Source organism: Biomphalaria glabrata, chromosome 4 (genome assembly GCF_947242115.1).
Source record: "Biomphalaria glabrata chromosome 4, xgBioGlab47.1, whole genome shotgun sequence".
Lineage (NCBI taxonomy): Eukaryota > Metazoa > Mollusca > Gastropoda > Planorbidae > Biomphalaria > Biomphalaria glabrata.
Window position 1 is genome coordinate 49,164,866 of NC_074714.1, and position 27,245 is coordinate 49,192,110.

Below are 27,245 nucleotides of genomic sequence, written 5' to 3' on the forward strand. Positions count from 1 at the left end.
CTTCAACGCACTACAGTTAGAAATTTGTTTAAAAATAATGTTGATGAATTTGCAAAAATTTGCAAGTTGAGTAGGGGGTCTACCGAAAACCAGAAAACATGGCAGGGGGTCTACGAGACAAAAAAGTTTGGGAACCACTGGTCTAGATACTTCAAATGTAACTTGAGATCAGATAGTTTCCTGACTTGAGATCACATTTTATTGACTTATCATTGTGCTCATTACACATAACATTTGTTCTTGGTCTGTTACTGAAACTACATCTCTCTCTATCATCCTCTTTGATTATGTCTGAACTCATCAATATTGTTACACTTGATGAGCCTTTGTGGATGCAGGTCATTTATTGACATTGTGTTTTTAATGTGTAGATTCGAGAACAGTATCCAGAGGAAACTCTTGTGAAAGTCTACACTTTCAACTCGGATCGCAAATCTATGTGTACTGTCATCAAAGTGAACAATAAACCAGACACCTACAGATTTTTTTGTAAAGGTGCTTCTGAAGTGGTGGTGAAAAAGTAAGTCTGCTACACACTAACCCAGAATCGGGTGTATGCTAATTATATTTCCTAAATTTCATATTTGGAAGTCTTAAAAATTCTGCTAAAAGAATGTGACAGGCTGACCAAATTTAATTAAGAAAATTATTGCTACCAATACCAACTGGTCTCTGGTCAGACTTGATGAATAATAGGACTAGATCTAGATTTGTTTAGTACGTGGTTTAACTGCTGACTACAAGTTAGAAATTTCAATATGGTTCATCAGTAAATTCTTCAAACTAATGAAAGTTAAATTACTTTTTAGCTGTTAATTACCTACTGATAAAAATCTAAGCTCCTCTTCGCTTAGATTAAGATCTCATTATATAAACATTAAGGTAAAGATATTATCTTATACATTTCAGACATTTCTTTAAAAAATGCTAATTAAATCCCACTTTCAAATATTTAGCACTAGATTAATTTTTTGTCAAATAAAAATACTAGTCTATGACTAACATTTGATCTTTTCCAATTAAAAAGCTAATATATCCTAGTATTGTACAAATACTCCTTCTTCCCTTGTGCTATTAGAGCATGGAATGGGTTGCCTGAGCTAGCCAGGAAAACCAGTGACTTGGCAGAATTTAAGTCATTGGTTAATATGCATGACGCGTAGGACGTAATCATCTTCTTTTTTGAAGTAACGTCTGTATTATATAAGATATATAAGATAAGATATTCTAGTTTCATGTCTAGATCTGTGACTCAAGTTGTGTATTAGGTTCTTATTAAACAATTCTAATCAACACACACACACTATGTAAGGCCAACTGTAATGGTTTCTGTTTGTGTTGTTCAGGTGTGAATACATTCTAGATTCTAATGGGAACCCAGTACACTTTTCAGTCAGAGAGCAGGAGAGAGTAGTTAACAATGTTATTGAGCCAATGGCTAGTGATGGATTGAGAACTATTTGTCTTGCTTATAAAGATTTTGTGTTAGGTAAGTATTTAACATGAATCGCTAGGAATAAGAAAGTTTAAATACTGATGATATTTAGCTAAAGATAATTTCTCGTTATAATGTCCAATGATTTTTCTATAAGGTGATATTGCACCATATGAAGGACAGTTACGAGGAATAGACTGGGATGATGAACCTTCCATTTATCACACCCTGACCTGTGTGTGTATAGTTGGCATTGAAGATCCTGTCAGGCCAGAGGTAAGTCTAATCTTTCATCTCAGTTTAATAGGGATTGAACACTCAAAAAGCCAATGGTAAATCTCATTTGGAGATACTAAGAACAAATGTCACATTCTCTCAAAAAGTTTTGACTGGACATTATAAGCATTAGCAGACAAATTTGAAATAATTTACTGTTTTTCTTTACTACGTCCAATTCCAGCCTCTTCTGTCTACAAAAATTCTAAATGCTTTTTTTTTGTGAGATTTTTTTTCATTTCCTTGACCTTATTCTAAAGTTCCTATGTCCCCCACCTTTTCCCACCCATGATACAAACCCTTTAAAAATATACTCTTTACAACAATGCTATAAAATTAGAATGCCAATATTAAAAAGACATCCTTCATTTGTCCTTAAATTTTATTTGAAAAAAAAACATTTATTTCATCAGTATTTTCCTGTAATTTACTTATTTATTTATTTTATTTTTATTTAATTTATTTTGATACATAAAAAAATGTATAATTTTTTTTGCACTTAAACAGAAATGTTTTCTAGATGCATTTTTATACTATTTTCTTAGGTGCCCGAAGCTATTAGAAAATGTCAACGGGCTGGCATTACTGTACGCATGGTTACAGGTGACAATGTGAACACAGCACGCAGTATTGCATCCAAATGTGGAATCCTGAGACCTGGAGAAGATGGATTAGTTCTTGAAGGAAAGGAATTTAACAGGCGCATTCGGGACAGTACAGGGGAGGTATGTTAATACAATTCAAAGCTAAAACTAAATTGTGACTTGGGCATTGTTTGCTCTTTAAAAGTTTCTGAATGTTTGAAACCTTTTACTTACTTTTTAAGTAAATTATTCTTTAAATTCAGTTATACCTTTTTTTCCATAGGTAAATCAAGAATTAATGGACAAGATTTGGCCTTACCTTCGAGTGTTGGCACGATCATCTCCTCAAGATAAATACATCCTAGTAAAAGGTATCATAGACAGTAAAGTTGGGACAACACGACAGGTAGTTGCAGTCACTGGAGACGGAACGAACGATGGGCCTGCATTGAAAAAAGCAGATGTTGGTTTTGCCATGGTATGTTTTTTTAGCGGCCCCCGAAAGGGGAAAAGACGCTATTAAGTTTTGTGTGGAATGTCTGTCCGTCCGTCCATCCCATTTAGATCTCGTAAACTAGAAAAGATAGTGAAAATCGGACATCATAATATTTTAGTCCATTCAAAGTTCTGATGCGATGACTACTTTTTTGCTTTCTAAAAGTGAAAAATCTAATTTTTAAAATCACTTAATGCAAGTAGTTTTTTCATAAAAATACACCACTTTTACAACTATTCACTATTAATACTAACAAACACGGGAGACTCTTTAGTTGGGAGAATACCATTTACCATATTTTTAACAAATTTAAACAAACGGTTTTTTTTTTTTTTTTTTTTTTTTTTTTTTTTTTTTTTTTTTTTTACATTTGTTTTGCTAAGTTAAGTAAGTTCTGTTATACCAACTACTTGTTGGCCTCCTTTAGTCGTAAAACCACTATGGTACATCTTGCACACTTTTTCATGTGGCTGTGAAGCCCTATTTTGGAGAGACACTCCCGTCCACAAATTTCGCAGGTTAAGTTGGCTTTCACTTCGGTGGTAGAGGAGCTGGCCATCTTTCGCATTGTAGGTTTTTCTTCCAGAGCTGAGGCCCATGCTTTTTCGCTGTCTATAGCTTTCTTGGTCACTGTCTCTCTCCATCTGGTGCGGTCTAGAGCTATGTCTTCCCAATGGTCAGTATTGATGTTCACTGATTGAGGTCCCGTTTTATTACATCTATGTAACGGAGGTGAGGGCGAGTTGTCTGTAGAGGATTACTTTCTAGATGTGATTGTCTTCCATCCGGCGAATCTGTCCAAGCCAGCACAAGGGGCATTGTCTGAGGACTGTAAAGATGCTGGAAATATCTGGATCTCAGTATTGCACACTCTTTCTTTCCATGTGATTTTCAAAATCCTACGGAGATAACACAAATGGAATGAGTTTAGTTTTCTCTCTTGCTTTGCATAGGTGGTCCATTATTCACTGCCTTACAGTAGGGTACTCATAACACATGCCTTGTAGACTTCCATTTTGGTCACTGTAGTGAGCTTCCGGTTTTCCCAATTTTTTTAACCTGCGTCTAGCGAAGGTCGAGGCAGCCTTCCCTATGCGTTTTTTATCTCCTCTTCTAGAGACAGCTCATCTTGGATTGTGGATCCCAGATAGCAGAATTCATTTATGGCATCCAGCTTGTTATTGTCTATGAAGATGAAGGTGGTGCTGTAGCAGGTGGTCCCATAACATTTGTTTTCTTCGTGCTAATAGTTAAGCCATATTCTTTACAGGCCTGAGAGACGCAGGACATTAGTGACTGAAGTTCCTCTTGTGAGTGTGCCACTACCGCTGCACCATCCGCGAATAGCATATCTCTTATGAGGGTGGTTCTGATTTTAGTTTTGGCCCTCAGTCTGGCAATATTTAGGAGTTTGCCATCAAATCTGGAATGGAGATAGATGCCTTCTGTGGATTTGTCAAACGCGTTGTGGATAAGCAGTGAAAATAGTATTCCAAAAAATTGTTTACTTTTTTTTTTAAAGAGAAAAAATCTATTTAGTATGCATATAAGTTGAACATAATTTAAAACAACAATTAATAAGTAGTTTTTCATATTATCTCGTGAACTGCAGCGTTGCCCTATGGCAATAGCACACTGAACTAAAGGAAATTTATTTTTTGTCTTTTTTACGGAAATGCTTTTTTCTTGAGGAATAAGAGATTGTCCCTTTACAAAATAATTAGAGCAATTATATATTCATTATAAGACATAAGTTAGGCCAGGTTCACATCTAACTTCACATTCACTTTCACCTATCCTTTGGTCCTTGTTACACAAGATCCTTGAACTATTATAGTGAATTCTGTTTATACAGATTTGTTTGTACAAATTTGCTTTGTTGGACTAGACTATGATTTTAGCTAGAAACTTGTTTCTTGATAGTAATGATTTAGTCATAATGATTGCAATATTATTTTAAGGTATAGATTAAACAAGTGGAAGTTAGTAACAAATGTATTTACAAATGTTGTGTGTGATTAGTATTAGACTTTTGGTAATTTTATGTTTAAAACTACATGTAAAAGACACAGGGTGAACACATTAGAGAAAACAATCTGGGTTTAATTTGTTTGTTTTTCCAGTTTTTTATAAGATTGTATTTTAATTAACTGTATCTTGAACTGCTATTGTTTTACAGGGTATATCAGGCACTGATGTAGCCAAAGAAGCTTCAGACATTATACTTACAGATGATAACTTCACCAGTATTGTCAAGGCCGTAATGTGGGGACGTAATGTCTATGACAGCATTGCCAAATTTTTACAGTTTCAACTGACTGTCAATGTGGTGGCTGTCTTGGTCGCATTCTTTGGTGCATGTATCATTAATGTAAGTGATCCACCCCCCCAAAGTTGAACTAAACCTTGCAGACAAATTGTAGATCCCACATTATATAATAATAATCTTTATTATCCGTAAGGAAATTTGTCTTACAATGTGTGCATTACACCAAACAAAAAACATAACTATAAGAAACCAAAGTGTACATTCACACCAGACTCACTCATAATTTACATGTGACAAAGTTTATACCAGATTGTTCTTATTTAATGATTTGATTGCCAGGGGAACAAAAGAGTGTTTGTGTCTGTTTGTCTTTGCTATCGGTGTCTTGTATCTCTTTTGTGATGGTAAAATCACAAAATCCTGACACAAAGGGTGATTCTTTATTTCTAGGATCTTGTTAGCTTTTTTATAGATGTTTGTCTCAAAAAACTGCCCAAATTGGGTTTGTTTTTTGCCAATGATTTTGCCAGCAGCATTGAGGATTTTATTAAGTTTATTCCTATTTTTAATGCTCAGATTGCCATACCAGGCAGTGATATTGAAACTGAATTATATTGTACACTTCAATCTCTTCTTCTGGTCCTCACTGGCAAATGCACTTTTTCAGTTTGGGGGGGGACAAAGTAAGAGTGGATTAGATTCTGGCAATTCCTTTTACAGACTACTTTTAAAAAATCATTAACTCTTTCTCTACCTATTATTTTTCATGTTTCACACGGAATTATTAATTTTGCTCATATGTATTTCAATACTGTGTTATGATTAAACTTTAATAACTTTTGTTTGTTATCAGAAAATGTTATAGTTAGTATAGCATTAAAGAATGCACACCATTTTAAGATAAAACAAACTGATGTTTAAAAAATTAATATAGAAAAATAGACCCTTTTTAGACCCCACACTTAAAAAACATCATTTTTTGGTAAAAACACATCAAAAATGAAAAAATATCTTTTTTTTTTTTTCCAAAAGGAAACTATTCAAGATTAAACTATAAGCAATTAAAATCATTTTGGAGGAAAGAAAACAATACAACTGACTTTTTTAAAACAATGATAATGTTGTAGATTAAGCAGCAGATTGGGGTAAAATCAACTTAAGTATCTTCAGTTAGAAGAGAAAGCGTTTATAGTGTTTCTGTAACATCTTAGCATGTGAATTTATCTAATTGATCTACATGTTATTAATGATGTTTGTGAATATTCTCTGAATTTTTTATTATTTTTTTAACAGCCCCTGAAAGGGGAAAAGACGCTATTAGTTTTGTGTGAAATGTCTGTCCGTCCATCCATCCCATTTAGATCTCGTAAACTAGAAAAGATAGTGAAAATCGGACATCATAATATTTTAGTCCATTCAAAGTTCTGATGCGATGACTACTTTTTTCTAAAAGTGAAAAATCTAATTTTTTAAATCACTTATGCAAGCAAAATTTTTTCATAAAAATACAACACTTTTACAACTATTCACTATTAATAGTAACAAACACTGGAGGCTTTTTAGTGGGGGAGATAGCAATTTACAATATTTTTAATGCATTCATGCAAACGTTTTTTTTTACTTTACTTTACTTTACATTTGTATTGCTAAGTCAAGTACACTTAACTAAAGGAAAAAATTATTTTTTTTTACGAAATGTTTTGAGGAATTAGAGCTTGACCATTTATAAAGCAATGAGATCAATTAGATATTCATTATAAGACATCAGTTAGGCCAGGTTCTTATTTAACTTCACATTCACTTTCACCTATCCTTTGGTTTGCTGGACTGCTGGGGCACCACACAAGATCTATCAACCTTCTTTCACCATTCTTCTCTGTCAATTTTCTTTAATCGAATTTAATTCTTATGTTCTTCCTGAAAATATTGATACCTGCCCGGGTGGACCACTTCGGGGGCCGATTTTGAGTTTGTGTTTCCACACAAACTGTCTTTGTAACCTTGTTTTTTTTTTGTTTTGTTTTTTTGTAAATTTAGAGCATTTAGAACATAGAGCAACCAGTAGTGTCATGTGTAAAAACAAGAACCTGTTTGTTTAATCTATCACAGGACAGTCCACTCAAGGCTATTCAAATGTTGTGGGTGAACCTTATCATGGACACGCTAGCTTCTTTGGCCCTTGCTACTGAACTTCCCACAGATGAACTGTTGTTACGTAAGCCCTACGGTCGAACAAAGCCTCTAATTTCTCGAACAATGGCTAAAAATATCTTGTTTCATGCAGTTTATCAGCTGACTGTGATTGCAGTGTTATTATTTAAAGGTAAAGTAGAGTGTGTGATACAAGAAATTTAATACTAATATTTCTATTACTTAAGTAAAGTATATATAATTTAGTCTTGAGTTATTGTGTTACTAATTTCTTTTTTTGTTCAGGTCCTGATCTCCTGGGAGTTGATGACGGTATAAATGATGTGGACAATGTGCATGCTCCTCCATCATCCCACTTTACTATGATCTTCAACACATTTGTCATGATGACTTTGTTCAATGAGATCAATGCACGCAAGATTCACAACCAACAGAACATCGCCGATGGCATATTTAGTAACCCCATCTTCATTGGTATTTGGATTGGTACATTATTTGCTCAGGTAGATAAGTCTTCTAGTGTTATTAGTTTGATTAAGTTTGTAGGTCTAAGAAATGTTATTCAAAAGTAAGGTCATACAATTTGCCATTAATATTGGCCTTGTAACAGTCAAAGCACTACATTTTAAGCCTTGTTGGGAAAAGAAGGTTTGAGCTACTAATTGAAATGTTAGTTTTACGTATTGCTTTATAAATCATGAACCAATCTATTACAAGTAGATCTTGCAATATTCCACAAAATTGTAAGCAGTTTTTATTTTCACTTATTATATTATTGTGCTATGATCTTGTGTACAAACTTTAAGTGAATGTTTAAAGAAAGAATCTTAATAATTACTCTTGAATAAAACTTTAATACTTAATGGCGCTATTTATTTCCCCAGGCTATAATTATTGAATTTGGTGGTGTTGCCTTCCACACAACTAGTCTGAATGCTTCCCAGTGGCTGTGGTGTATATTCTTTGGATTTGGGACATTATTGTGGGGACGTGTAAGTACTATCTTCACTAGTGGATCAGAAGGAATAGAAGAATTGATAAACCACAGATCTACAGACTGGGTTTTTTTTTTTTTATGTCTCACTCCAACTGGAGGGAAGGAAACATTACTTTCAAATGGAGTAGAGGATTTGACTTCAAATTTCATATCAATTAGCCTCAAATAGAAAGGAAACATTACTTTCAAATGGAATAGGATTTGACTTCAAATTTAATATCAATTAGCCTCAAATAGATTTCTCTTGAAAACGACTAGTTAATTTTTATTTTTCCTAAGACTTTAAATGCTGATTACCCTCATCTATGTTTGTTTCTTGAATTTTCATTTAGAGTACCTTAATTTAGGGCAAATGCATAAGTTTTAAAATAATAGTTTCAGGATGTAATGTATATTGAAGATGATAATCATGTGTCCCTGGTGTTGTTTCAGTTGGTGACCATGATTCCAGAAAAGTTGATACCATCTCCAAGTTGGTGCAAGGGATCTAAAGAAGACCAAATTGAAGACGAACAAGACATGGATAACCCTGAAGATGATCCTGTCAGTGGACGTGGTCAGATCCTGTGGGTCAGAGGACTCACGCGTTTGCAGCAACAGGTAGGGCTTTGTGTTGTGGCTTTGTTTTGCTTTTAGTGTACAGTAATTGTTAGAATCATTGGCAGCATCTCTTAACTTCTCTTTTTCATTGCCAACCACTCTTCTCCCTTCCCACAGTTGGGCCTCCATCTCAATAGTAAAATGTGACTCTAAAAAATAATATTTTTCTTTTACCTTGGAGGACTTTTTTTTCCATTTCCCCAGAACTTTTGAGGCTAGTTCTCTTTATTTACTTGTCTTTATATTAGAATCATTCGTCTTTTTTGGTCTTTCACAAGTTTACTGTTGGTTTGCAATTAAATCTTTGTGATTTTAGGCGAACATCTGTATAATCACATCTAGTCTATGCCATTGTTTTAAATCCCATCTACTGCTTACATTTATCAACTAGTCTTCTCTTTCTAAAGTTGAAAGCTATTTGCGTATACACAAGTACACATGTTTATTCAAACATGTTTTTTCAATAGCTTTTCATATCTTTATTTGTTACTTGAAGCCAATAGAGATCACTTAACATTTTGTTTGTATTTTCACTCAGAATGCTGTCTCATTGTTTTAAAACTGAACTACTCTATGGGGAAATTATTTTCACCTTGTACACTAGTGCTACTTGACTATTTCCTACTTGGCATTGTATTTATATCACACTGATTTCGTTTCACATAGTGTTAGGACTAAATGTAAGCCAAAATGTTCACATAGTCACTTACAATTTATTGTGCAAAGGTAGTCCCCTCTCTTTTCCTGTGGCACGACATGGCCTAAATTGTGCCGATGTGCCAAAATATCAAATAATGTCTTTTCCTCTTCTGGTTTTCCATTTGAGTTTCATTCTATTTCATTGAATGTTTACTCCAATGAATGTTTACATTCATTCTCTGTGTTAGTGTGTAGTCGGTTGGTTTGATTTCTAACATTTTTTTTTGTGTGGGTTTTCTTGAATTAATGTCTAATGAGTTTTGCAGTGCCCAGTGTTATAGTAAAAGACCATTATGCATTAGGAGATCGCTGCCATACTGCTTTAACAGCTTACATGCCCCAAACAAATGCTTGCTTTCATGCAAAATTAACTATTGATATGAGCCAAGTTATCTCCAATCTCATCATCAGTTGGTGTATGCTATACTTACTGAACTTAGACTCATGTTTAACATTTCTTCCACTATTGACTGGTCCTTATTGTTTCAATTAACTGCAAAATAGCATTTTGTATGTTGATCAGTTTGTTTATACTTATATTACCCCCCTTTTTATTCCTTTTCATTTTGAACCTCTGGAATGTCTGAATTAGTGTGTTTTATTTTGAAATTATTTATTCATTTTATTTTTATATAGGCCTTTGCTGTGCAATTATGAAATATCAAGTTTCATTGCTTTTTCTTTGTCAGATTTAGCATGAGATTCAATTGACCTGATCATGTCTGATCAATTTACTATCAATATTTAAAGTCAATGTTCTCATTTTTGTGTGTAATAAATTAGATAATTACTTTTTTTTTTTTAGAATTACAGCTTTACTTATTTACTGCTTTTTGACCCCCACTCTTGAAAAGAAATGAAATACTGAAGTGAAAAGCTGTTGACATTGAAGTCTGCTTTTTACCTCCTAGTTTTGAATGGGAGATAGAAAGTAGATTGAAATGATTTGAGACTGTTGTCTATGTCCTGTTGGAGCTGCATAGTTTAAATGTCTTCCTTTGAAATCATGTAGTAGAGTCAAGAAATGTAGAGCTCATTTAGTTTCTTTTTTTTTTTTCTTCTTTTTGTGCTGTTTTTTTTTTTTTTCAAATTATTTTTGTTTTTTTTTAGCCTAGATAGAGCAACGTTCACAATTAAATAGCATGTAGCTAGTTTAGAAAACTGATCAACAACTTAAAGAATGTTATTCCAATGGTCCAGCTTCAGTTCATTGTTGTAGGGGATTTCATCTTTTGGTTTCTACAAGCTACAATACACAGTCATTTTATTCTCTACTTAGGCCCTTACATCAGTGCTTACATTAGACTTGAAAAACCGAAATATTAATTTTATTTCAGTGTTAGTTTTATGACTTACTTTTTATTTCTTGTAACAATTGAATGACTCAATTACTACGTATTTTAGCGAAGATCATCCGAAAGATACAGTGTTCATGAGCTGCCGACACCTTATGAGATAGCCTTTGAAAGTAGAATAAATTGACCTTGTCAACTGTTCACACACATACATCTATCTATCTATATATATACATTGTATTATTGTACCATTCCATGTGTAAGTAAAAGGTTTGAAACAATACAGCCACTTGTTCTGTGGTCGTTTTCTCAACTTAAAGTTCTATAACTCTTTCAGTTTCACTTTTTTTTTTTTTCTCGTTCCATTTGAAAGTTCATTGTTACAACCAATTTACTTTTTGCCTTTCTTAATTGGCTTTTAGAAGTGCTCATGCTGGTCAGTTGAAGGACTGCACTTAGGGTAGAAGATAGCATTAAAAACTTCTACTGGTCACTTAAGTGCTGGACCAGTGCATACATAGCCAATACAATTATAGTCTTAAGCTAAAAGCATTTTTGTTTCTTTAGTTTTTTATGTTTTAAAGCCTTTGTTTCAGATTGATAAGTTGCTTGTGTTTTAGTTCATTGTATTTGCCTTTGTTTATAAAATAGATGCTAAAATGTGTTCATAGAGAAAATGTCCAACTCTTGTTTATTATAGAGTGTATATGAAGGAGCGTCTTTTCCCAAGGTAACATTATCTTCACTGAGTGCTCACTTTGTCCTAAATAGTCATATTGGCCAAAAAATGACTCCAGCTGTATATCACAGCTTTTATCCAGATCACACTTTTGATCTTTTGACTTATATCTAATGTCTTAGTTGTAGTAACAGTACTTTATTTCCCACAAGAATCATTCAGGTGGAAGGGGTAAAAAAATTACATTTATCTTAAATTTAGTTCAAAATCTTTTAAAGTAAAAAATGACTGTAAAAAGTAGAAGAAAAGAAAAATGTTGGTATTGAATGGTTTTGATTTGTTTTAAAGATAGACGTGAAATGAAAAGTTAAGGTTAATTTTAAATTAGTTTTTCTTGGTATAAACCTGTGCAGTCCTGAACACCAAGCATTGGGTTTTTAAATATCTTTTTATGTCATTTATTCCCTTTAAAAAAAAAAGAACTTACCATTAGTTTAGATCTGAAATCAACAAAACAACAGAGTGGTTAGTGAGTGTTGGGAAGGGTTTTGTTCTTGTCTATGTCTTGTTCAACTCCTTTAGCCACATCTCTTCTTCTCTCCTTTCTGACAGCTACGCGTAATCAGAGCATTTAGGAGTATGTTGGAGGACTTGGAAGACAAGCGTAGCGTCAACAGCTACCACAGTTTTCACAGTCTACGACTGTCGCGCAGTCACCATGGCCCGCGCAATTTCGGGGATGAGCTAAGCTCTCGCTATGAGTCACACTTTCTTCGAACCACCTCAGCCTCTGGTCACACCCACTCCCTGGTCCCAGGGTTTCGGGGCACTGGTCGCAGTAATAGTGCACGGTATTACAGCACCAGCCCATCCATCACATACCCTAACCTCCAATTAAAAAGTCATTCCTATGAAAATGTGCCCCTGGTCTCCCATCAAGGTTACACTATGGACATCCCAGCTAACCTCATTGGTCCAATAACGCCGCCTAGGAAATCTAAAACTCTCAGTCATTCTGACATTTCCCAACAATCTGAAACTGCTATATGATACACAATATTTACAAAAAAAAAAAAAAAACAACTTTTTTACAATGAATTCTTTAGCGAAAACTTTTATGATTGATTAAAAAAAATTGTTTCCAGATATTTTAGTTTGTCATTTGTAAGTAGTTGCCTTGACTACTGCTGTAATACATTTGTCTGTTGACCAGATGCAGGAAGTTGATGCAGTAATTCATCAGCTGTTCTCATTTCCACATTTTGTATTTTTATGTAGCATTAAAATGTTCTGTCAAACTTTCCATTTTCTTTTATCAGTTACTTAGATGATTAGTAGATCTCTCTCTATATATATATCAATGAAACTGCTAAAACTGCAGATCATCCAAGTTTCTTTCTCTCCTCTTTCCAAAGTTCTTCCATCCACTTGTCCTCTCACTTTCAATTTGTTTGTTGTTGAAGATTGTATTCTCCTTGTTTTCTAACCCATGCAGAGCTTTAAGCTGTATGAGTACAGTGAGCCCATGGAGCGGGCATAGTCAGCCAGGGTGGCGGGTGAGTCAAACCATGCGTAAAGCTGTGGCTGGATGTCACTTTATTTTCCCGTTTCAAAGCAGATCAATCTTTGTCTTTTTTTTTTTTTTAGATTGCAGACTTTTTTTTTTTTTTTAAAGATAGACCCAAATAAATCTCTTATTCTTTATCCTCTCCCAATTTTATAATAATTTTTTTTCTAAGCTTTAAATGATCAAATGTTTGAAATAGTTTCCCAGTTCTCTCTCCCCTTAGCCCCCCACATTACACAAGTTATTGTTTTACTGTCAACAACTTGCTATGTCTACAGCTGCATGGTGGTATATTAGTGTCCAAATGTTAACGCTTTCTTTACAAGCATCTCTTTATTGCTACTCTATTGTAGTTGAGTGTTTGTTTTTTTATTAGCAACTGGTTTGTTTAATTAGACCTTTTTATTTTATTTTTTTTAGGTAGGGCTTATACCATATTGTTGTTTTAGTCTCATCAATGGTTATCTTATCCAGGAAACTCACATCTCCCCACCCCTTTTTTTAAAAAATAGATTTTATGTCAGATCTTTTACAGTTTTCAATGTTTAATAACTATTTTCACCTTTTTTTTTATTCAAAAAACCTTAATTGATTTACTAGTACTTCTATTACCTCATCCACTTTGTCTAGATTTTTTTTTTATATTAATAATTGTTTCAAATTTCTAGTTGATAATTGTAATTGTTCTGCATAAAGTTGTGTCCTTACTAGTAATATTACTGGTAGCTACCTGAACAAACCAGTTGTTTTTGGACTGTTCTTATTGTTGGTTGAGGAAGGGCAGGGAGTGTGTTGTGGGCAAGAAAGAGGGTTCCATGGTTGTGTTGCAGTGTTGTCATCTAGGTGTTGTTGCCTCCATGTGTGCCAGTACACTCTGCAGAGACAGTAAGTCCTTAATGTATGTATAATATAATTGATATATTTTTAATTCATTTCTATATTGATTGATTTTCAACTCTAGACCAATAGACATGCTTGAGAAAAAAAAGTCATATTTACTTAGCTCTTATTTACTTAGCTCTTTTATTTTCCTAGTCATCAGTCATTCTCCTGTTCTCAGTCTCCATATTTTTATATTTTTACTTGTTTGCTTGCAGTTTTCTAGACAATGTTGAAATAGCATTTGCATTTTTTGTTTTACCAGTCAAATTATTTCATCAAGTCATTTGAGTGTCTGGACTTGTTTCAACTCTTCGGTTGCCATATCTTTCTCATTTTGTATGTGAATAGCTCCATTCAATTGTGTGTATTTCCTAGTTGTTTTTTTTTTATGTCATGTGTTTCTATCTAATTGAGATATCTATGCATCAACTCCTGCTTACCGACATGCTGTACCATACATCTAGAGAATAAATATATGCAACTAAATTATCAGTGTCTGGACATGTCACATCAGTTAGTCATTCTGTTAGGAAGAATTTTTATTTCTGTGTGTATCTTATTTCATTTTTTTGTAGTATGTTTTTTCTCAATACAAAGTTATTGATTTAATATTTTGTTTATCTGTAATTGATAGTTCTAAAAAAATAAAACCATAAAAAACCTTTATTATAAATCTGTGTTAGGTACAACACTACTATCATTTTTTGTTCTAAACGTCCACTTATATATACCAGTGCAACATTCATTACATTCATTAAAACAAGACATTAAATCCCAAAGACTGACAAAGGAAAACAAAAATTATTGGTTTCAGTATCTGCCTTGTATGAATTTAAATCCCAATACTTAGGAGGGGATACCATTTTCCAGGGGTACAGGTGGTCTCGAAGAAAATGGAATCAAGTGAGATGCTGGACTGTGTGCACTTCCTACGTACACGTATCATTTGGATCTGACCAAATAGCCATTTGTACTTGCCGGTCTTTTCCAACTTCCTATCTCCAACTCTTCCTGCTGCTCTGCATTCAAGGTTAGATATTGTCCTGACCATCATCCCGGGACTGCTGAGATATAGTGCCTGCTGCTTTGATTTTGAAAACCCAAACAAAACAAAAAACAAACTAACCCTAGCCAGTCTGACCTGCAGGGCAAGTACCTAGTCACCACAATGTTTTTCTTTTTTTGTTTTTTTTTTAAACAAAAGAAAAGCTGTGCAGTTGTTGTTTTATCTATTTATAGCATCTCTGTCGTCGTCGTCGTGAAAGTAGTCACGGCCCCTGCACTCACACATACCATGTTGTTTCTAGTGCAACATAGTGTGCATGTGTGCAGTGCCCTGGAGCAGGCCAAGCATTTGTATTACTTTGATATATTTCTCTCTGTCTCCTTGGCTGATGTGTTGGGGTCTCTATGTATATGTTGCTGGTGCCTGTCACAGCCGTGTTGTGGAAAGACTCACCTCAAGCAGACACACAACCTTCTCACACAGAGCCTTCCTCTTGGTGTTAACTTTAGTTTCCATTTTTATGTTTCAATCATTTTTGGTTTAAATCAATTTTGTACAGCACAAATGGTTGCTAGGAGAGCCATTGGGCTTAATCAGTCCATTACACATTTTTGATGGCTCAACCAGCCACTGTAAACCTTATAGCTCCTTTGTCAAAACAAAAAATTAATCTATTATTTGTAGTTATTTTCTTTTTTTTTTTTTTCACTTTGAAATGTGCAACTATATTTGGTTTGTTTGTTAGATTTATTTGCAAACCTGAGTGTTAATGGAGTATATTTTATTTTCATCTTGATGGATTGAACGTTTGCACCTTTTAACTCATCCTGTCTGCACTCTATCCATATGTTGTAGCTTTGGACCTCTAGATTATTGACTGTCATTCATTTCTGATCAATTTGTTGTATTTCTTCACTATTTCCTTGAAGAAAATGTTCACATGCGAAGATTGAAACCATCCACACAAACTGTACAAAATTGACACTAGTAAATGACAGCAAGCCAGTGGAATGTCTTTGACAACTTTGCGTTAACACATTTTACTTTGGAATTAAGTTTTGTTATAATTAATCTTTTATTTTTTTTGTTCCCCACATGCCACTGTTAGAGTGTGTTTGTTTATTGGATTGCTTTATTTTTGTGTTCTTTTTTCTCTCCATTTCCTTTCAGATACGTGTAATAAATGCTTTCCGCATGACTTTAGACACACGCTACGACAACCGTAGCATGTCATCTTTGCAAAGCTACCATTCTGTACAAAACATAAGAGGGGGCAAAAGGCCCCTGTACCAGTCCTCAACAGAAATGGCTGAGCCCCCACCCACATCCTCCGGGCTTATTTCATCATCCACAGCTCCGGGCAGGTTCATCGAAACAACCGCTATGTGATTTCTTCCAGCGCTAACGATGTTGTAGATGAGCAGATTAATTCTGTTCCTATCAGTATGCAGCTTTGCTAAGAAACAAACATTTTTAAAAAATATAACAAAATTCCAAGATGAACAATTGAACTTCTGCCCAGCAAATAAATTTGTATTATCATTAGTAATAAATAGATGAATTTCATATCCATTGTGACTATTTGTACCTTTTTTTTTTTTTCTAAACACTCTTTGGATGAACTGGAATAAGAAGGACATCAAGCAAACCTTATCTGTACTTTAGAACCAGTAGTGTTTAAGTTAAGAGATAATTGTCTTGGGACTGTGGAAAGCATTCTTTTGTCCCCTCTTTACTAATACCTTTGGACTCTAAGCCCTTCCCTTCCATCTGAAGACCTTCACCTATATCCACCCACATTTCATTAGTTCCCTCGCTCTCCTTCATACTATCTCTCTCAAGGTTCATTGTAATGTTTAACCATTTGTTGTTGATGGGCCATCTAACAAATGACAGCACAATTTAGTTCCTAGTCAATTCTTTTCCCTCCATTTCCCTCTTTCTTTTGCCTCCCACTAATCCCCCAAAGTCATGTGACAGCCTCAAAATTTTTTCATCTTTTTTTTCCTCAAAAGTTTGCACATCTGTTTACAATTATTGGATCTCCTTTTTTTAAAAAAAAAAATGTTGTTTATTAAGTTATTTTGAACAAGATTGTGTTACAACTCACTATCAAAATCACTTTTCAAATGTTGTTCTAGCAAAAGAGAAGTAGGAAACTTGTGAACAATTTTCTCCAATCTAGTGTGTACATTATTTTAAACTTGAATATGTGTCTTAGATAATTTAGTTATTTCATTATGTTTGAACTCTTTTTTTTTAATTTTTGTTTTTAAATATATTTTATGTCTGAATAATTACAAATGCTACCTTTACAATCATATACATTATAAATGTGACCTAATGGCCACCAACATTCCTTGGTCTAAACCAATGTATTTATTTTCTTGGTGTCAAACATGTCCAGTACTAGTGAGTCAAAAGAGACAAGACTTACTAATGATGGGCGGTGGGGATCTCATTTTAATCAGTTTTGGTTGCTGTTGCCAGGTTTAGGCCAGTGAAGTTGTTCAGCTCAACTCAGTAGTGAATACAAATAGTGTTTTAAGCCATGTTTTCAAAAAACTGTTTTTTTGGTTGAGAAGCTGGCTTAGCAAGTCTTGTCTCTAGACTGTGCTTTTTTTTTTTCTTTTATCTCAACATTTGATTTGGTGTAGAGGAGAATTACTACACTATTGCAATAGTTTCTTGTTTGTTTTTAGCCATGCCCTTTTATTTTGTTTGTACAAGTCAATGACAGTGTGTTTTTAACAGCTTGCCGAACATTAAATGACATAAAAATGTGCTCCCAACACTGGTTTATTTACACTATATCTAAGTATACTGGCTTTGCTGGAAACCAGTCCAACATTCTGTTAGCTTAAGTAAATATTTGAGGTTAAACATCCAGAATTAATCAGGAGGTTTGACCCCCCCCCCTTTCTCTTTCCCCTCAAAAGATTTCCCATTTTCTGTCTCAGAAAAAGCCTGGATGTCTTCTCTCATCATTTAGACTTTTAGATACATTCAATAACTCTAGTGGATCACATTTTTTAGTGGTTTTAATTCTGTCCTAAACACTTAGCAGTGGAACAACTGAGAATTCTCTTCAACTAGGATATTATGTTTTTTTTGTTTCATTCTTTGAAGTCGTTTTGAACCACAGCACATTGATTTCTAGATTATTGCTTAGACTATTGTTAACTAGTATGAATGAATATAACTATTTTTCTTTGTAAGAAAGACTCAATGCTGTAGCATTTCAACAAGCACACAAACTTGGCCCACAGACCTAACTTAAGTAATCTCTTGCTTGTTTGTATTTAAAAATAAGTGTTTAGTCAAATAATAGATTGGACACAAAGTGTGAAGAGGCTAGAATTCTATTTTGAGTATATGCTTGATTAACTAACTTAATTTTGTTGAAGTCAATCTTAATGCTTTCTTTCTGTGAAAGAAAAAAAAAACTCAAGAGGACAGTTTTGATATGACCACTATTTTACTATGTAATTTCTTATTGCCTTTGTATAGTGATAATTTGAGTCGCCCAATGAGGTCCTAAAAACAACAACCAATGCTTAAAGCAGTGCTTATTCCGCTGATCATTAAGCTTTGCTGTGCTCTCATCATCACCATCATCAGCTGGTGTCAAACAAGTTTATGTTATTTTATTCACTACCCCTGACTTTGCAGGAACGAAGAAGCTTTGATTTTTACTCTTTGATTGAGCACATCGGCAGCCCAAGGTATGCACGAAGTTTGACTCTTCCCACTATTCAGCAGCGTATGAACTCAGAGCATCTTAGATCATGACATGCATAAAAGGTGTCTGCCGGAGATGTTAATTAGATAAATTCATTTGGTGCTCAAGGACAAGACATCACAAAAATCCATTTGTAGGAACCTGGCACTACTTTAAAAAAATATTGGTGCAATAGCTTTTCTCTGGGGTTGACACTTAGTGAACTCTGTTTACTTTTTTAGTTCTTTTTAACCAAAGTTTTGTATGACAACTCTCTACTTACAATTATTTTTTTTTTTAATGTTGTTTAGTACTTTACTTTATACAATGAAATTTCAAGACTAGTTTGATTTAATTTCTAACAATCTACAAAATTCAGTTGTTTTTTTTTTGTTTTTGTTTTTTTAAATCTTTTAAGAAATACCCACCCCAAAAGAAAAACAATTTAGAACTTCATTTGCAATGCATGCTGTTTTTCTTTTAAGTTTTCTTTTTTATCAGAACATTCATTTTGGAGTTAGACCACTTACATTTTATGTGCCCTTATATCTATGTTACACATCGTTTACAGAAGTTTGTGAAACTTGTGCTAAAGACTATTTGAAGAAACTGCTTACAAATGTTTTTCTTATTGTTAGAGTTGAAGCGAGTTTGACTGTTCAGGAAGGTGCCCTGCCAATAATGTGTTAAACAACTGTTGCTCTGTTTCTGCATGTAGTCCAATTTTCAATTAGGTTGACATCACAAACTCTTTTTTTTTTTTTTTGTTTTTTTTTTTTTTGTTAACTTACCATTTTTAACTGATCAAACTTTGTTCTAGCTAAGCAGGACATTTTATTATGTGGGAAACTTTGGAACTTGTTCAAATGTGTATATTTTGAATGCTATACAGTTTAGTTTGATAAGAATTATTTTGTTGTCATTAAACATGCTCCTTTGATTGCTGTGTGAAATGGCATGCTATTCTACAGACTAAAACATTGAAGACAAATTTGATTTAAGCCTCTCAGGAGTGTTTCAAATAATTGAAATCTGTTGTAAGGGTCAATGCTGATAACTGACTGTACTTTTGGATGTCCATTTCACTGGATGAGATTGGTGTGTGTGTATGTCTCAGCCATTTCATTGTTTTTAGAATACATCTGTTTATAGTAATTCTATTGGTCATGTTTCAATCCTGAAACCAGAGTCAGACATTTGGGATCTGTATAAAGGAACAAAAACTTCTGGTTTAGGGATTGTCAACATTTTGTCCTCTGATACAATTTTTTTAAAATAATTACCCAACTATTTGTATGTATTTTAATAGTGGTTTTAATCAATTAATCAATTCATTATGATTTACTCCTTCATATGTTTTTTTTTTTAAATAAATAAATTAAAACAAGTCTGGAACTTGGGATTTTTTTAATTTTTTTTTGTTACTTATGTTTTGTGATGAGGGGTTGTGTCCCTTGAAAATCTTGAAACTGTCTATGTTACTTTCCCTTTTATTTCAAACCCACATACTATTAAAAACAATGTACACACTAACTTTAATTTACACAAGGAATCATTACTCCAGCCAACTTTAATTTGAAACTATCATTATAAAGAAAATCTCTCAAGTTGATTGACAAATAGTACAATTATCTGTCCCTGATGAATCAGTTCTACCCAGTGCTGGAACATTCTCTCTTTTAGTCAAGCTACATCAGTGACTCTGGACCTACATGACAATGTGAGCTATTTGACCTTTCTTGCATTGTCACCACACACATAATGTTATAGATTGTGGCTTGTACATAACAGAGCACATTTCTGTTGTGTTGATTATTGTCATGGAAACTTTGTTTTACAGCTCAGGCTGACTAGCTTCATCAGGCTATTTGTTTTACAGCTCAGGCTGACTAGCTTCATCAGGCTAGGACTCATTTGCTGTTCCACTCATCATCCTCCCAGTATGTCTGCCACCACATTTTGTTTTCTCTAGATAGACTCGATGTTACATAATCCAGAAGGCTAGGTAGAAAATATTCACCGAGATGCTAGGGTCAATTGTTGTTCAGAACATTTAACAGTGAGGCAAAGTTAAGGTTAGATTCCGGCATAGGCAAGTAACAAGGTAACAAGACATTTATTTTATTTCCTAGCATTCTTTTGATCTCTCTATATAATATATATATCTAGCTATTGCTTTCTGACCAGCACCCTTGTGCTTCATAGTCAGGTACGGTGCTACTATACACACACTAGCCAAAACAGTGCTATAGTGCACATTAAGTGCAACATTTAGGTCACAGACATTTTAGTTTAGCTTCATATCAATCTGACTTTTAAAAAAACAAACTCAAAAGATAAAATAATGACAAAAAATACACAGCTTTAGTTTTTGCATTTTTTATTTTATTTTTTGCTTGTGGGTTTCGGTGGCCTATAGCTTTGTCCTTCCTATGTATTCTCAATGGCTGTGGTCCTGAAGCTACTTTTCTGCTGCATTCCACTCATTGGTCAGGATGAAAAGTTTCAGCTCTGGAATCGTGTTTCAAGATAAAATTGTTCAATACTTTATTTTTCTTAAAAGAAAAATAAGTGAACTTAAACACAAAGACAATGAACATGGTGCATGCAGAAAAAAGCTTCTTCCATTTACAATTGCTTCCATTTGACAGCTCAATACTGTAAGATATAATTAGGCTTCAGGCTTGCTGGGGTTTTGGTTTGTAGCAACTGTTATGGAATGAAAGTGAATTTTTAAAGGCCTTTTTTGGGGGGGTTGGTAGAATGCTGTAAGGCCTTACGGAAAGCCACATGACTGAAATGTTGATTGTATTGAATGCATCCATCATGACTAAGTATTACTTGTTTTACAAAGCCTGGATAAGATAGGACTTATTCTATAAGTTCATTTTATTAGTGCTCTAAACTAACAAACATCCTCTTTTTTTTTTTTTTTTTAATTCCTGCTGGATTAGAAAGAAACTTTCTTGATTTCCATTCCTGAAAGCTTTCTTTCACAAATTAAAAAACAATCATTCAATATGTATAATAATTGAATAATATTTTTTTTTTTATTTACATAAATATACTCTACTATTGCTGACTGCCTTGGCATTTCTTTTTATTTTTAGATATCATATATCATTGAAACATTTTAAAGATGACAGCTTTCATCAAATCATGCCTATTCTAAAATAATGACATACTAGATTTTTATAAAAAAATTTTGTTTGATTTTTTTTTTCTTTCTTTTTTTTCTCCCCATTTCCTGCACGTGCATGTTTGTCTGCTGGGATGTTTGTCCCTGTCTTTTTCTCTGCTTACCAGGTGCCTTGACAGCATGAATCATTGTCTATTTGATAGATTTCATCTCCCATTTAGCAAAGCACACCAAATATTTTCACAAATGTACAATTGGCATAAAAAAAATATTTTTTTAATGAATCATATATAATATATATATATAAATATAGTATAGTAAACCTTTATTTTTTAAATTTTTAACAGAAGAAAACAGTGACACACATGAGCAAAAGTGCAGTCATATAAATAAATTTAAAAGGTGTTAACTCTTAGCTGTTCACATTAGCAATGGCCTAAATGAAGCTTAGTGAAAAGTGTTGGACATTGTCTACCTGGCTGCTATTACTATGGCATGTGCTTTCATTGGCCACTTTGTGTAATGTTAAAATAGTTTTATGGAACCAAGTCACTCAGACATTTTGAATCTTAGTCTTAATTCACATTTTAAATACATTTTAAAAAAAGATATCAAACCTTATTTGGTGCTTTAATAATTGTCAGAACATTTATTTGCAGTAAATTAATTTGGTTCATAATTAATTATTTTTTTGTTTCTGTTTTATTTAAATTTTTTTTTTTTTTTGAATGCATTTGAAAAATATGTTTCTAAATTAATTCGTTATTTAATTAAACAATTGTTTGTTGTTCCTTGTTTTTTAAATAAAAATTATTTTTTTTTGTGTTGACAGTTTTGAACCTAAGAGTTTTAATGAGTTTCTTCATATCAAAATGTGTTCTTTGTTTTCCATTAGATTCGAGTGGTGAATGCTTTTCAAATGGACATGGACTCGCAGCATATGGACAGTTATGACAAACGCAGTCGGCCATCGGTCATCAGCTTACAGTCTCTGCAAGAGAAAAGGATGGGTGTTTCCAGGAAACCTAACCTGGCCAGCTCACCAGAAGCAATGGAAACAACAAATACAACCAACCCTTGGTTTGGCAGAAGTGAAAGCATACCATATGCTGATGAATAGCATGGAATGAGTCTTGTTTTAAAACCCATTTTTTTTAATATTTAAAAACCAAACCATAAGTGTGTAAATGATCAAGTGATGAGATGATTGGCCAGAAGATTTCTGTCTGTAGGTTTTCTAAATATTTGCAATGTTGTGTTATATATTTTTAAAGAATACATTAAATTATTATAATTATACTACAAATTAGATCTATATTGTGGTGATGCATGGATCGCCTCCCTTCCAACCATCCTAATGTTTTAGTTACAAGTTGTCATGTATAATTGCCCTTGACTGTTGTCTTTGTTATTTCAGTGTAATGCAGTAGTCAACCTTTGTATTCATCAACCTTTTTTTTTTTTGTAAACATTTGTTTTTAATTGTTTGCTTACACTACATATGAATATATATATATATATATAATAAATATTTATATCAATTTTAAAGAAAAGAGAAAAAAAAAACCTGATCATTTCATCCTATTTTATACAAGTGATATTTCAAGTAATGAAAGAGATGACCCTTGACCAAACTAATCCCGTGGAAGATTGTCCTGTCATTTTGTGGATGTGTTTGCTATTTGAAAACTACATTGTCTATATGCAAGCCCTTAGTGCTATGACTTGTTTCATTTAGGCTAAGTCAGTACAGGCCAACATTTTAGTCCCAGAAACATTTGTTGATGCTTTCTCTCAATTTTGTTTCTCAACGTTTTGTAAGTTAATGCTTCCCAGAATACCTTCTTATAATCCAATATTGAATTAAAGATTTGATTGAGGTCTTAAAAATATGTTAATTCTCAATATGTTATCCAAGAATGACTTTTCTAAAATCTAAATGACCTGTTTTAAGACGTTACACCCACACACGCACTTCCACTCTTAACATGACAGTTTTTTTTTAAAAATGTTCTCCAAATTTTCCACTAGTCATAAAACTGAGGCTGTTTGTTAAAAGGATGCATTCTGATCTACTGGTAGTGTGATCAATATTCTTTTCTAGTGTGCTAGTAGCCATCAGACTTGTACATTCTAATCATTGGTTTTTTAGTTTCATCTATTATGTGTGTGTCTTTTTCCCTACTGTTACCATGTAGCTAAAAGGAGCAGAGGCTTGAGAATGTCTGGACAGCCACAGCAGAAACTACAAGAAATCCCTTGAAGACTTTTGCTTGTCTGGGAAAGTACATCCATTTTCTACCCTCTTTTTTTTTTAACCAATCCTTTCCCTCTTTTTATCCCTGGCATTCCAACAAAGTGAATAACTTGCATGCAAATTAGAGCTTCATACTTTTGTTAGCCTCAGAATGTACTCTCTGTGGTTATAGTGAAAGTGGAGTGGACACAGCATGGTTCATTGAACATGTCCCTCGGATTTTGGTTTGTTCATCGCTTGACTGTGTATCACTAGACATTGAGTTCATTGGTGAGCGTGTACACTTGTTCATCTCCCCACCTAGTGTTTTCATCTGTTCATATGTTCATCAACAGATCAGGATTGATTTTTTATAGTGAACATATTGTCTCTCATTTAGCCATTTGGATGATGTCATTATTAGTTCAAACCATCGTATGTTTATTCTACTAAATAAAAGTCTTAATAAGAACATGTTTAAGTGTGTATTTTTTAAATATTTTTGTTCTCAATTTCTACTTGGAGGTTAACAAAAGACCAACTCTGGTTTATAAGTTGACTATTCATCCTTTAGTTAGTCTTTGAAATTACTTTTTTTTTTTTTTTATTTCTTTGTGTTATAAATAATATGAAAGTGACTAGACTGCACAGAAAGACATTTTTTCAATTCTGATATTCAAACAACTTAGTAGGATTTGTACATCATCCCAATTTGAAACCTTTTTATTTCTATATGCTCTAGATATTTGTGTGTGTAAATATTTATAGACCTATTATTATTATAAGATGTAGATACTTTCTTAATCACCAAAATAGAACTTGATTTTGTTAAGAGAATATTTTTGTTTTCACTACTTTGACTTGATGTATTTGTCATGAGCCTGAAGGCTTTGACAAGCAAAGGATCTGGCCAGATAAACAAGCAGACACACATTAAGGGGAACTAACTGGAGTGACAGGGTTTTCAATTCTGATTGTTTTATATATTTATACTCATCTGAATTTGTATGCAGATTTGCTGTTGCTCTAATGGGGGTGTGTGGACACTACCAGATGAAGTTCTGGACATTCAACCACTCATGTCATTTTGATTTTTTTCAATTGGAATTTTTTTGTTTCCCGTTGTTCAACTTGTTGTTAATTTGTTTTGTCCTAATTTGTTCAATGACAGACCGTGATGTAGATGAGACAGTAACTGTCATGAGTAGGATTCATTCTTTGTCTAACTAACTGTACTGGGTTGTTGGTTTTTTTTAATCTCCCGGTTACCTTTTGATGAGAATTGTTTCATTGTATGAAACAGTGTTTTACTCCACAGACAGACACTGCATTATGGAAGTCCTTTGATTACCTGTGGAATACAATGCAGGAGTCGTTTTTCACTCCAGTCATGCATGGCAACACTTAGACCTATTTTTCTCCTAAACTATCCATGTGTGATTGAAGCAGCCAGCGTTTTTTTTTTTAAGTTATAGCCATCTCATTTTTTTTGTTCATTCCAGCTTCAAAAGTTGGAAACAAAAAAAAAAAATCCTTACCTCAAAACTAGTTGAACTTGTGTGTCCATTTTTTTGTTCTATTTATCAAAATGTATGTCAAAGCATGGAGACGAATGTTTTTTTTGTTGATTCCTGTCCAGAGTTTTTCCTTTCTTGAACTTTCTAATCCTGTGGCTTATGTTTGTGTTGATTAGGTGAAGGGGAGGCTACTGCACTTTTTCTTGTTTAGATGACCTCTACTTTCTAGGCTTTTTTTTTTTTTAAATGTGTTCACAACTTATGTCATAATCAGAGCAAAAAATGTGATATAATTGTTATTCAAGTAGATTGTTGATTGGTCTTCTTGTGAATACTCTTTCAAAATAAACTGTATTAAAAAAAAAATGGTGAAATATTTTTTTTTTTCAATTTAACATGACTGGCTTCTTAGTTGACACTTTTATTTTGTATGTCTTCCCCTTTGGTTCTAATTCTAACTGGTCATTCCGATTTGGTAGGAAAACGTTTTTCATCCATTTTTACATCTCAATCTAATTACGACTTGTCTCTTTCTAAAACTAATTCATTGTACACTTTATTGACTGTGTAGCTTGTTGGACACAGGACTCTGTAGTTAGCCAGTCTAAATCTTACGATTCCTCTTTGTGATACTGTATGTGTGAATGTATGGTCATCCCTCCTTAACTAACTAACTACACTTTTGGCTGGAAGAATGTGGAAGTCCTGCTATTTACTAGTTCAGAGCTTTTTTCAATATTTGCTTTGCATTTATTGTACTATACATGTATAACATCATTTGAGTTTAGTTTTACTTCGTCCCTGATTTGTAATTAATAAAGTTTCTACTTTCAACATGAGACCTACGCGTTGCACTTATCATTTGACTGTTTTATGTTTGTAATGTCGTTACTTAAAAGCTGTGACATTGTTTTTTGTACGCTCTAGACCATTCATATAGAATGTGAACAGTAGCAACCATGATGTGTTCATTGTGCCCAGCCCAATAGTGAGGTCATTTAAAAGATATTACTTTAAAGAAGACGCGTTACTGAATTATTGCAAGCTAAATGAGGTACCGGTAAAAACATTTCATGAGGGTATCTGGGAGGATTTTATGCTGCCTTCAGGCGCTCAGCAAACACATGTCAGGTCGAGTATGGTTTTAAACTCCTTGATAGGTAACCAAGTGGTTAATCCCACATGATTGGCTGTCTTTCAAATGTACAATACAATTTATTTAGCACTACAAGCAAACACTTAAGGCTCAATTTGGTGGAAGGGGGTGTTATTTAGTTTTGAAACAAAACAAGGGAGGGGAGTGAAAACGCTACAACTAGAAGCGCAAGTCGATGTGAAAGACACCAACATTTGCACAAGTGTCACGAGGTCATTTCGTAATTAAATAACTACTGACCATCTTGTAATCGATATGTCTACTAACTGGGTATTGGAGTCATGGCAGAGTGCTGCATAGAGAACTATTCTTGCAGCACTGTTCTGAATTTACTACAGTAAAGTGACTTAATCAGGTCTACTTTCATGGACAGTCGGGTGGGAGATAAATGCCACATCTAGCTTTTATGTTATTAAATGGTCAATTCCGGCATAATCTAGGCAATTGCAGAACAGACCCATAAGTGCGTCAAAAGAAAGGAGTCGCATGGCAGGTCGTGGACATGTTACGTGTCTTTGATTCTCTACCATCTAAGTGCTC

At 33.7% G+C, this 27,245-nt stretch overlaps 2 protein-coding genes across 24 annotated transcripts in view; both read left to right on the top strand.

The window, feature by feature from the left end:
• LOC106051462 (plasma membrane calcium-transporting ATPase 2-like) overlaps positions 1 to 26,388 on the top strand; it is a 121,794-nt gene extending 95,406 nt beyond the window's left edge. For 19 of the 23 annotated variants that reach the window (XM_056027171.1, XM_056027169.1, XM_056027182.1 and 16 more), the window contains 11 exons: positions 372 to 520; positions 1,347 to 1,489; positions 1,593 to 1,711; positions 2,257 to 2,436; positions 2,579 to 2,773; positions 4,971 to 5,162; positions 7,170 to 7,383; positions 7,497 to 7,714; positions 8,096 to 8,203; positions 8,641 to 8,808; positions 22,692 to 26,388. In XM_056027171.1, the coding sequence (XP_055883146.1) occupies positions 372 to 520; positions 1,347 to 1,489; positions 1,593 to 1,711; positions 2,257 to 2,436; positions 2,579 to 2,773; positions 4,971 to 5,162; positions 7,170 to 7,383; positions 7,497 to 7,714; positions 8,096 to 8,203; positions 8,641 to 8,808; positions 22,692 to 22,916 (1,911 nt within the window). In that variant the 3' untranslated portion in view covers positions 22,917 to 26,388. Of the gene's footprint in view, positions 1 to 371; positions 521 to 1,346; positions 1,490 to 1,592; positions 1,712 to 2,256; positions 2,437 to 2,578; positions 2,774 to 4,970; positions 5,163 to 7,169; positions 7,384 to 7,496; positions 7,715 to 8,095; positions 8,204 to 8,640; positions 8,809 to 10,911; positions 11,062 to 12,976; positions 13,038 to 16,106; positions 20,057 to 22,691 lie in introns of those variants that run through there. The other 4 variants (XR_008777614.1, XM_056027190.1, XM_056027180.1 and 1 more) reach the window with 4 other exon arrangements.
• On the top strand, positions 11,068 to 12,969 carry LOC106052744 (uncharacterized). The gene has a single exon (XM_013208176.2). It carries the CDS (start codon positions 12,121 to 12,123, stop codon positions 12,529 to 12,531), a length of 411 nt encoding a protein of 136 aa, XP_013063630.1. The 5' UTR covers positions 11,068 to 12,120; the 3' UTR covers positions 12,532 to 12,969.
• Positions 26,389 to 27,245: the final 857 nt, after the last annotated feature.